Source organism: Trichogramma pretiosum, unplaced genomic scaffold (genome assembly GCF_000599845.2).
Source record: "Trichogramma pretiosum strain Unisexual culture from Peru unplaced genomic scaffold, Tpre_2.0 scaffold222, whole genome shotgun sequence".
Lineage (NCBI taxonomy): Eukaryota > Metazoa > Arthropoda > Insecta > Hymenoptera > Trichogrammatidae > Trichogramma > Trichogramma pretiosum.
The window spans coordinates 7,189-19,231 of record NW_019640888.1 but is presented as its reverse complement, the minus strand read 5'-3'; the positions used below and the strand labels follow the sequence as shown (position 1 = coordinate 19,231).

At 34.1% G+C, this 12,043-nt stretch overlaps 1 protein-coding gene across 1 annotated transcript; it reads left to right on the top strand.

Moving 5' to 3' along the window:
• The first annotated feature begins 10,289 nt into the window (after positions 1-10,289).
• On the top strand, positions 10,290-11,544 carry LOC111693286 (protein URE2-like). The gene is made up of 3 exons (XM_023457643.1): positions 10,290-10,319; positions 10,814-11,354; positions 11,435-11,544. Exons 1-3 carry the CDS (start codon positions 10,290-10,292, stop codon positions 11,542-11,544), a joined length of 681 nt encoding a protein of 226 aa, XP_023313411.1.
• Positions 11,545-12,043: the final 499 nt, after the last annotated feature.

Genomic DNA, 12,043 nt, shown 5'->3' with positions numbered 1-12,043 from the left:
AATAAATGCTCCAAAAAAACTCATTTTGATTTATATATTGGCAATCGCTGTTCAATGTATTGTGAATATATGGCACCAGGGTTGTAAATAATTAATTACAAAAATTAATTAAATACTCGTTTAATTAACAATTATATTTCAATTGTAAATTACGAATCGATCCAATTAACAATTGAAATGTAATTGTTAATTGTGAATAAATCCAATTAACAATTGAAATGTAATTGTTAATTGTGTATTGATCCAATTAACAATTGAAATGTAATTGTTAATTGTGGATTGATCCAATTAACAATTAAAAAGTAATTGTTAATTGTGGATTGATCCAATTAACAATTAGATTTCAATTGTTATTTGAATTATTCGCAATTAAATAAATGTAATTATTAATTGGCAGACCATTTAATTGATAACCACGGAATTTAAATATGAACCTGTTCATTTATCACCCAAATTTCATCAAGTAATCGCAAGATTAACCTTATTACTCACGAGAAAGCGAATTTGGAACTGTTTTTCGTGAAAACGACGACTCGACGCAATACGTAGACGATTGAGACGTTCTTACCCGACCGTCTGGAATTTTTTTCATTCATAGGTTTCGGTTATCGTGTTTTCGGTTTTATCTGAAAACCTATGTACGGTATTTTCAATGTTTAATAGCTATAGGAATAAGGTATATATAAAGGTATATATAAATAAATTTGTACTCAGGAAATGTTTTGCGTTTATTATAGCGTTTTTATTTTGTTATATCTAATTTCAGTTCTAACTAAATGTCCAAGTTCTAGTGTACTACATTTCAATTTCCATGTGAATTCCCTCCAGTATATATCTGACAATGCTCAGTTGAAAGACATGATAATTTGTAAATATTTTCAACTAGGAATTGTCAGATATTTATTGGTTGAAATCCACGCGAAAATCTGCATGAAATTTATTGAAAAATATTGATATGCATTTCAGTACAGTCTAAAATATTGGTTGATTTTACATTTAATATGGTGGCGATGTTTCCTCGAGCCAAGATAATTTTACTTTTATTTTTAACATAGTGGCGATATATTCTCAAGCCAAAAAATTGTCCATTTTGCATTGAATTTTATTACTATACAAGCTTCGTTTAAATTATTTTTCATTAAACAAGTCAATCAATTAGCACTTTTTTTTATCGTTTCATAAAAATTTAGATGATAAATTGACTTTGTACAGCACTCTCTTTTCAAATTGTTCATCGCTTGTTCGATTAAATTTGGGTAAATCTTGAAGCGTAACATAAGAAAATAATCGTTCCACAGGTGCTGAAGAAGGAAGAACTGTGTTGTATTGAATGAATAATTTTTTGACCTTTGGATAATTGTTAAGAATATCCAATTGTTGTGATTTTTCATTCATAAATCTCATTACTTCATTTTCTTCTTCCTTTTGTGGATTGAAATGTGACTGAATTAATCTCTGACCTTCCATTGGATCGAATTCGAAGAAATCATCATCATCTTGACTCATAGGTTCAGGTTCTTCGACGATTTCTTCTTCATTTCGGATTAAACTACGCAGTAGCGACAGGACTTTGCTTTGCTCTGTTTCTTCCAATAAATACATCCACGAAGCTTTGAATTTTGGGTGCATTAAAGCAGCCAGTGCTGCTTCTTTACCCGCATTCTCGATCTCAAAAAAATCTGCGAATCTCGTTTCCAAATGAGCCATCATTTCTCGCAATACCATTTTTGAGGTAATTGTCAACTTATTACCTTGCAACAAATTTTTCCACTTGAGTCTCAAATTTAACAGAGTGGGTAATACATATCCATAATACATATTATCCTCTCCTTGTAACTTATCGATACATTTGGCCAGTGGCTCGTTCCAAAGCAAATACTCTCTTATGTGGTCATAATCACTGTAGTCGAACTCGTTTGGCATGGTGTAACCGTTCGCCCTCGGGATGCAAGCGAATGATCCGGCGAAATCTTGCGTGGCTGTAAACGGAATAAACGGGGTGTCGAAATAACTTACTCGATCATTTAACAAGGCAAAAATATAACAAGGCTTAATTTATTATTAGACAAGGCGCCAGTCACGAGTGTGACGCCTGATTATATATGTTACATTCAATGAATCGACAATGAGTTATCGGGTTCCAACACGCAATTGACATATGAGTTTACTCCGGTACAATATACACACGCGATTAGGCCACCTCGGCCAGAGCGGCAGATACGACGGTCGTGAGTTTGGGCTAGGCGGGGACAAGACCGAGAGAGATCGAGCGTAACGAACAGAGATAGTTATGGCGCATTACGCGAGAGAGATATAGGCGACTTACATTCGTTGACTCTATGGTTTATTGGTGGTTGATTGGGCCTGACGAAGACTGCGAAAATAGCGAGGGCAGACGAGAAGGTAGCCAGATGTTGATGCTCTCCAGGATGGCAGACTCACTCTCACACACGCTGGCCATCGCAGGTCCCACACGAGAGGGGTCGGTAGCTCGAAGCTATTTCACGCGAGGTCCAACACAGAGTGTTCACTTCATCAACTCCTCGTCGGCTCGTCAGTCATCATAGGCCTCCCTTTCCACTTGACAGGCTTTCTCCTGCTCACAAGGCAGTACGCGCGAGACCCTTCTACGCACTTAGCGTTGATCACGTCTCTCTCTCTCTCTTTGCAAATTCGGCGCTTATCGATAAATTGGCGCCGATCCGCACTACCATTAGGCTCGCTTATTTCCGATCTCTCTCTCGGGCGGAAGGAATTTTAGGATATATTATACAAGGAAGGAGTACCGTCGGACCCTGTGCTGGACTACTTCCTTACAATGGAAACAATGTTTTGTACTTCCGTGCTAGTTATGAGTTTCCACTTATCGAACAACTGTTTCCAGGAATCAAACAATGAGTTCCATCTGGTTGGTACTGGTCTTTTTAAGGAACAGTTGAGTTCCTTCCGAACTTCTTCTTTTTTCTTCGGAGATCGCAAGCTTTTCCACAAACATTGACTTTTTTCTAAGGCAGTGGTGTGTTTATCTTTATAATCCTCATAATCATTTTTTTTCAGCACCTTTAAGAAGTCCGTGGTTGCTAGTAAATTCAACGTATGACTTGCGCACCTGAAATGTTTGGGTAGCTGATAATACGAAAAATCGGTAATAACAACTTCCTCATTTTCGTCTGGATCTAATACAATATCGTCGTCAACAGGCTCAGAATCGTGAACAGGCTCAGAATCGTCACCAGAATCAGAATCGTCTGCGGATGTCTCAATGCAGTCTGTAACGTTACAAATAGAACTTTTGAGACTTGTTTCAATATATAAGAGAAAAAAATTACCATACCTGATTCGGGTACATAAAATTCGTTGATTCCAAATTCACGAAAAGCTTTTACAAAATTCGATCCATTATCAGACACGGTCCCAGCAATTTTATCTGATGTTAAATTAAATTCTACATGAACGCTTTCCAACATTTCAGCTATGGCATCAAACGTATGACTACCAGAAAACCTCTTGACACACAATGCGGCAGACCTTCTACTTAAATCTTCAGGATTTAACTGAAAAATATTTTAAAAGACAAATTATTTATTTATGATTCACAAAAATAGCCAAAGAATTACAAGAGACAAAAAAAAATCAAAAGCTCATTTTCATTACCCAGTGCGACGTCACTCCCATGAATCTTCGACTGCCACCGGTCCAGATGTCAGCCGTCGTACAAACAGTTGAAATCTGTTCCAAGCTCTCTTTAATTTTCGTGCATTGCTCGTTGAACAACACATCTAGAGTCTTTGCAATTTTATACCTGGTCATGTGTTTCAAGGGCTCATCGCCATGCTTTATTTCGAAAGCTATAAGACAAAACATCATTTTTATTTATATACGATAGTGTTATGCAGTCAACAAAGCTATTTTTTTACCGTCAATCATTTTCCTGAACGATGCTCGTTCAACTATCGAAAAAGCTAATTGATTGTCGATTACGAAGGACGTGACATTCTCATTAAATTCGCGTTGATTGAACTTGCAAGTGACTCGATGGAAGGTTTTTTTACCGCCATCAAGTTTTGGTCTCTTTGCTTTATAGCTTTTGTACTCGCTGAGGCCGTGCTTTCTCTGAAAAGTTCATATTTTTGATTGTTTGTGACCATAATTACAGTTGAATTGAAAAAACTTACTCTCAAATGAGATACGAAGTTCGATGAGACATCGCAACTACCAGAGATTTTGCTGGAACATTGAGCGCATGTAGCTACAACACTACTTCCGTCCAAGGTAGATTCATCTACAATCGGCTCAAAGAATTTTCCATCCAACCAGATGTATTTTTTGCACATGTTCAAAAACTTGGATTTCTCGCTTGACAAACTACTATTATTTTCTTCGATATTTTCTCCAACATCATCGTTAACAGTGGATATTTCTTCCTAAATAATTAGCAATAAATCATTTTCTTACCACACAACAAATATGAGATTATAATGTAGATCAAGCTAAATTATGATACAATTTTATTTGTAAATTAAGAATCCTTCAATTATTACATATGAGTACTTAGCATAATACAGACTTATTTATCATTTATTTTATGAATTTTTCCAATAATTGATTACAGCCATTCTCATAAATATCCAACAATAATTTTTCTACATTTTCGATTTATTCGCAAATCATTCATAAAAGTAATCTCTTTTCCTGCTAAATAAATTTTTAAAATAAGCAAATTCTGATTTCGTTCAGGATGTCTTACGTAATGGTGTGCGAGTACTCGATTTTTCTAGTATTACTCGAATACTCGAGTTTTTTTCGAGTACTCGAGTTTTATGTCCCTGGAGTTTGTAACGTTATCAAATTACGACAAAATTAACCACGGCATATATTAGGAAAAATTTTTCTCTGTCTCAGATCCCGTAAAAAAATGAGTATCCACATATGAATAAATAAGTACACCTAAGATATAGGTATAAAAAAAGGTAATATCAACAAATTATGAGATTCGATTGTGTACAAAATATAGACTTCTTTTTCAAAACTGTTGAGCCATCATTTCAAGTACACTATTGAGATACGTGTTTCATCAAAGATATTAATAATTTTTTCTATACTTTGTATGTTAAATGACAATTACAAAAAGTTTGTGAGTACAAGCTAACTCTGAGCCATAAAGAAGGTAATGATATATAGACGAAAAGAATTTTTCCATGACATCGCAATGATATATTGCATTATATTATGCAAAATGAGTTTAAACCAAAACATTATTGCTTTTTAGTGTTGTCAATTTTTTAACCAAACTGCATAAAAAGTTTCAAAGCTCTAGCTATCTCAGAACATGAAAAATTTAAATAAAATGTGGTGAAAAAAACTTTTCATACCAGCCGCCCGAAAGTGATTACTTCCTTGACGCTGCGCAAAGCGGGAAGAGCGATTTTCGGGCCACTGTGTATGAAAAATAGTATACAGGCCTATGCCGCGAAAAAAGAAAGCCCCAGAGCACGTGTTTATCGGCCTCGGCTTCGCCTCGGCCACTAATTGCACGTACTCTGGGACTTTTCTGTTTTTCGCGGCCTAGGGCAATATACTATTATTTTTCGCCGATGCGCGCTGAATCCTTAACTAAAATTATGTAAAATGACTAGGAACCATAAAATTATTGCCTTTTATTCTTGTTACTGTTGGAAAGAAACTACATTAAAAGTTTCAAAGCCCTAGCTGTCACGAAACATGAAAACATTTTAATTCATATTTGGGAAAAATTCGAATTTTATCTAGACACACTAAGTCTTACAATAAAATTATGCACTTGTATTGTGTACTCGAAAAGAAATCTGGACTTGATCGAGCCGAACTTTTTCAAGTACTCGCACACCCCTAGTCTTATACATATTATATATAACATAAGAAATTTTGAAAATAGACGTATTGGTGATGTGATGCCTACATAATAGTTGTTCAGTTCAAATTTGATTATTATTCAGGGTAAAGGAAGAGCCGAACAAAAATATTTGACCTGATTCAGGCCACGATTATATCTTCAGTTTGGTTGACTCTTACAAAGTCAAAAACTCAATAACATGAATGAGAATATGGCGTTACAGGAAATATTAAATGCAAATATATTTTCATGGTTTTAGCTAAAATCATCTGTAAGACTGAGTATAAACAATATTTTTATCAGCCGTCACCACATCACAGAAAGGAATCTATGGTTTTCAATCGATCAAACATTTATGCGCAAAATTGCAATTTTGGGTGTTAAAGGGTTAAGCTGGCCCGGTGTGCTCACCTGACAATATATATAGATATATATTTGACTACATGACTAACCATGCATATTTATCACACATAGATTACATAGATCTACGGTATTTGCTCGTTGTGTAAAAATGGTAAATGATATAGATGCGACTGTAGTTACGTATTTGGCGTTAGTGTAATATAAAAATGTATATAAACCCTTCATTCGCTCACGTTAAATTTGTTCCATATTTTGCGCGTCGAAAAAAATTATGCGAGAAGAAGTATAGGACACATCATCAGCTCGATTCATGAAGTATTCAATAATTTATAATTTCTTTGTAATAAGATACAATTCAAAGAAAATGGCTAATTGTTTATTACGAGATCAATATTATAATTTCTCCAATAATAAGTGATAAGTTTAGAGTGTCTCTGTTGACATAAATTTTCTCAAACTTTCATTTCACGATTTGTAAATATTATTACACTTATGTTACCTAGCTCGATGTGTAACATCATTACAAAACAATTAGTCGTTGATCAAGTTCTGAGTGATAAACATGGACTTCAGTGATGTATATAATTCTGATGTCAGGTAATTTTTGTTTCGTGAGAATGAAATTTAAAAAAAAATGGCATAATACTTTATATTATTGGGAATATTGCAGAGTGAAGATGGAACTAGATGATGTTTCCCCAATTAAAAATGAAGATTATAAGATAATTGACAATGCATGCGATGCTAAAAACGACGAATTCTCGAGTTTTTGTCGAGAAAATTTAGTAAGTGTTGATGTGGGACTGTTTAGTCAATATTTTGATCAAGTATTTTTACTAATCTCATTTCCACATTTATGGGCTTCGTGAAAATCATAAAAATTCTGGACCTAATAACGATTTGGAAATAGAATTCGAATGTAAGGACGAGAAGCTCGGCATTCATTTATTAGTAGTCAAGAAGATCGAGGACGATTATCCAGATCAATGGCAGCCTAAGAAAAAGTTGCGATTATCAGACTCAAAAGAAAATTAAAGAAAAAATTTTCGACGAAGTAAAAGAGGAATTGAATTGGGATGGTGAACTCAGTGATGCATTTGATGCAAATGAAAAAACATTTGCTCAAAATAGTCAACGCAAAACCCAAACTGATAAGGCACACAATCTTACCAAATATCCATGTAATATATGCGGTAAAAAATTTGCACGAAAAGATAATCTCAAGGTCCACATCGATTCAGTACGTAATGGTGTTAAACATGCGTGTGGTGTATGTGGAAAGTCTTTCAAACAAAAATTTTCTCTCAAAATTCACATCGATGCGATGCGTAATGGTATGGGACCAACATGCGAAGTGTGCGGAAAGAAATTTCAAACGAAGGCTGAACTCAAGATTCACATCAATTCAGTAGATAATGGTGTTAAACATGCGTGTAGTATATGTGGAAAGACATCCACACAAAAATGTTATCTCAAGATTCACATCGATGCGATGCATAAAGGTATGGCACCTACTTGTGAAGTGTGCGGAAAGACATTCACACGAACTTGATTAAAATTAAAGATTTTTGTGTCCGTTACATCAGTTACTAAAATTAATGCAACAAAAAGCAAGCATATTGATAAATATTTTTTTTTTAAATAGATCTGATGTTTTAATATGCAACGGACATTTTACTTTTTTTTGAAAAATTAATAAATCAATTATTTATAAAGACAAGTCCTTTAATTTTTCCTCACAAATAACTCTTTCCTCGCGATAGAAAAACGTCATCTGTCAAACTAGCAATAGTTAGTCTACGAGTATTATATGATATAATAATTTCTAAACAGCTGCAAAAAGATGCAAATATTCAGTGACCAATGAAACAACTGTTTTACAAAGCTCGCTTATGCACAAAAGCAAAACCACAGACTAACTATATTTTAACTCGCGCACTCGACGAAAAAGCATTTGATTTGAATGAAGAGAGTAAAAGAAGTCTAACACCCACTACTCGGTTTTATTTAAAGTTATTAAAGTAAAAAAAGAAAGAAAATGATTTTTTTTTGGTTTGAAAGTATACGCTTGCACGTGCGCAGTAGTTCCTATTTGTTAATTCGGTGATGTCGATTAAAAACGCTCTCTGATCTGTAAATCGACATTCACGACGATGTAAGTGTCAAAAAAAAAAAATAAAAATGAAAAATCGACGGCACATTTTCGCACTAGCAAGATGAGACACGCGTTTATTCTGCCGCGTGCATAGTTTTCGGGGTTCTTCACCGTTCGAAGAATTCCTAAATATTCAAGTAATTCTTTACATTACTCTCGGACGCAGAGATGCGCATGAAACGCGTTTTCAGTCCCACCGAAAATTTACCTGCTTGATATACTATTCTTCGTACATATATTGACTTATAATGGTGGGTACGATGAACAAAAAAAAGCTGATGAACAAAAATTTAATTCACATTGGATTATTAGCGAAAACATAGATTGAAACTAACGCTTACATTAAACAACGAAAATCTTATTTATCGTCTACGACATCAAGACAGATACATTAAAGCAGATCTCAAGATTCACATCGATGCACACAATGGTGTTAAACAAATTTCAAAAATTTGCACGAAAAGATAATCTCAAGGTCCACATCGATGGAGTTCATAATGGTGTTAAACATTCGTGTGTTACACGTGGAAAGACATTCACACAAAAATGTTATCTTAAGATTCACATCGATGCGATGCATAAAGGTATGGCACCTACTTGCGAAGTGTGCGGAAAGACATTCACACTAAAGGGTAATCTTAAAAAACACATGAATTTGATGCATAATAAGACCACTTATTGTAATAAGTGCGGCAAGACATTTTCTCACAAGCATCGTCTTATAACTCACATTAATGCGCAGCACGAAGACATTGATCACGCTTGTGTTTTATGCGGAATAAAATTTAAACATGTTTATCTTAGAAGCAAATTATTAAAAGGATTTCAGAAAGAACACAGTAACAGTACATACTCGTATCAAACCAATTGAATGTGAGATTGATCGTAAATTAATTGAACGAAAAATTACCTCAATGTTTATATAAGTACAATCTACGAACATATAGAAAATTCTCTGAGAGCGACATCTGGCAAAAATCATGTATAGAAAAAAATATTCTCCATCTCGAATTATAATCTCACATTAGCAGCTAATAATGCTTCGAATGTGAACTGTCACAAATTAATTTCATGCAAGTTTAATCTTAAATCTCAAATAACTTCAGTACACGATCGTAATGAGTCCTGCAGGTGTGAGCGTTTTTTATTCTCACTTCATACAAATTTGCAACATAATTTAGCGTCCAAAGCATCGCACGCACCAACTCGAACGACCAATCATTCATTAAATTGCAACTATTCATTAAATAAAGTATAAAAAAACACACAAGAAATGTAATAAGGCTTTTCGTGAAAATCAATTAAATCGTATGACTAATGAAATGAACTTGGTCACACTTACCACATCTGCTACGGTGGTTGACGAAGATGATGCAGCCATATTTTATCGTTTTTGAATTATGCTCAAAGATACCGAGAAAATCAGAAAATCAAACGTATATCAGTTCAATCGTATAATTTTAAAGTTGAACATAATAAAAAAATATAGAAAATATCCTATGGTTCTTTATTATGAACAAAAATTTTAAATAACTTATCTTTTCTTGTCTCGATGGAATTTTTTCTGTTAACTCAGTGAACACTTTTCGATTTTCACACACGTGTTTTACGCTCAAGCGTCCAAGTGATACTAAAAATTCGCTAATCAGCTATCTTCGACCAAGAGAATATAGTGTTTTCTGACTTTCAAAGTTCAAAACTATTGTGCTATTGCGTTTGTTTAGCTTTGAGCCCACGAGACTCAACTCAGTAGAAACTACGAAAACATAGTCAGTCGCAATTCGAACCTGCTATACGTCGGTCGCAAAACAGTACGTACGCTTAATCTTTCTCCTTTTTACACCATTTTTTCAATTGTTTCATCTTAATTATGAACATAATTTTTACATTTCCAGCATAATGAGTTCATCAAATTCGACCACGAGTGAAGTAAGTTAATTTTTTTACAATGGTTTTGGTTTTTGCATGCGTGTAAATTATACATTTTCGTAGCTGTACTATCTGTAAGATATATACATATATATATCTGTATAGCACGTCGACTATAAGACAAGAGTCTCGCGCTCCAATGTATATGTTTACATTTTTTTGCGCGTCACGTGGTCGTTCAGGACACCGTTCAAAAGGCCTACTATGTAGTACATACATGTATGTAGTAGACACATAGTACCGATACGCGTGCTGTACGCTAGTATAAATATATATGTGTGTATAATGCACAGATAAGTTTGTACCTACGTAATATGTAGTATATAGTATAGTATATCTCACATGTGCTCTTCGTATAAAACAACACCGTATATATGCAAGATCGAAAACACGAATGCATAAGTGTAAATCTTGACAAAAATTTTATTCAATAGTAATAGTTTATTAATAAATAATAATAATTACAATTATTTATTTATTTTCATGATTTTCAGGCAATCATGGACACAACTGGAGACGGTGAAACCAATATCACCATCTCTGATATGGACGCTTCGTTGATAGCGATTAAAAAATCGGAGGAGAAAAAAAACAACAATCTGCTGTTTCTCAAGCAACAAATTCGAGCAGCTGAACACAGGTTGTTGCAGCACAAGGAGAAACAGCAGATGTTGGATTTACAGCACAAGTTGGAATTGCTTTTGTTGAAGGAAAAAGGTTTGGCCAAAAAAGAAGCTCAACAGCAACCCAACTTGGAGCAGCAACATAACTTGCAGCAGCAATTCAAGCTGCTACAGAAAGAAAAAAAAAAGCTTAAAAAGCAACAGCAGCAGCAGCGTAAAAATAAGAATTATCATCATCATCAGCAGCACCAGCAGCAGCACCACCACCACCATCAGCAGCAGCAATGGTTTCAACCGCAATGCCACCAGGGTAATTGCTGTTGCTGCCAACAAATAAATTACCATCAGCACTGCTCTCCGAGTCAACAAAAATCTGCTTCTGCTGCATGTTGCAACGGCAATTCTTACACCTGTAAGTAAAATTTCTTTTCTATGTTGAAAAAAATAATTTCGTACCCAAAATTAAAGGGAAATTTGTTTTTTCATTAACAGACACAGGGGGAGCAAGGTATCAGGGAGCTGCCGGAAATAGTCGGCGCAGGTGGTTTGCCAATCGTGGACAACAATATTGCCCAGGGCAGGCCCGATGGAAAAAATATTAATTTTTTTTCTATGTATCAACTTTCTTGATTTTTGTAATTAACCCAGGTCATAAAAAATAATAAAGTTTTCATAAAAAATTTATATAATCTATACAATGTTTTGGCATCACAAACGTTTTATATCTATCATATAAAAAGTATATAATTATTTTATTATTTATAAAAATTTTTTAATTTTGATTTCAAAGATAAAATTTTTATGAAATTTGTATAAAACCTTCATATATATCAAGTAAGATGTTTAGGTATTGCAGATCAATAAAAAATAATTCTTTTATTTGATTCGTTCAAGTTTTTTTATTATTTTTTTTCTAACATATTTGCAGGTATACATAAATAATTTTTCACTCTCAGCAGTTTTACTTTAATTTTTTGTATTGGAATGACAAAAAGGCAAGGTGTATCTCTCACAGGAATGATGTAGTTTGACACTAAATGAAGTGAATTTACACCTATTTCAGGTGAAAAATTATCTAAAACCATCTTTTTTGCAAGAGCA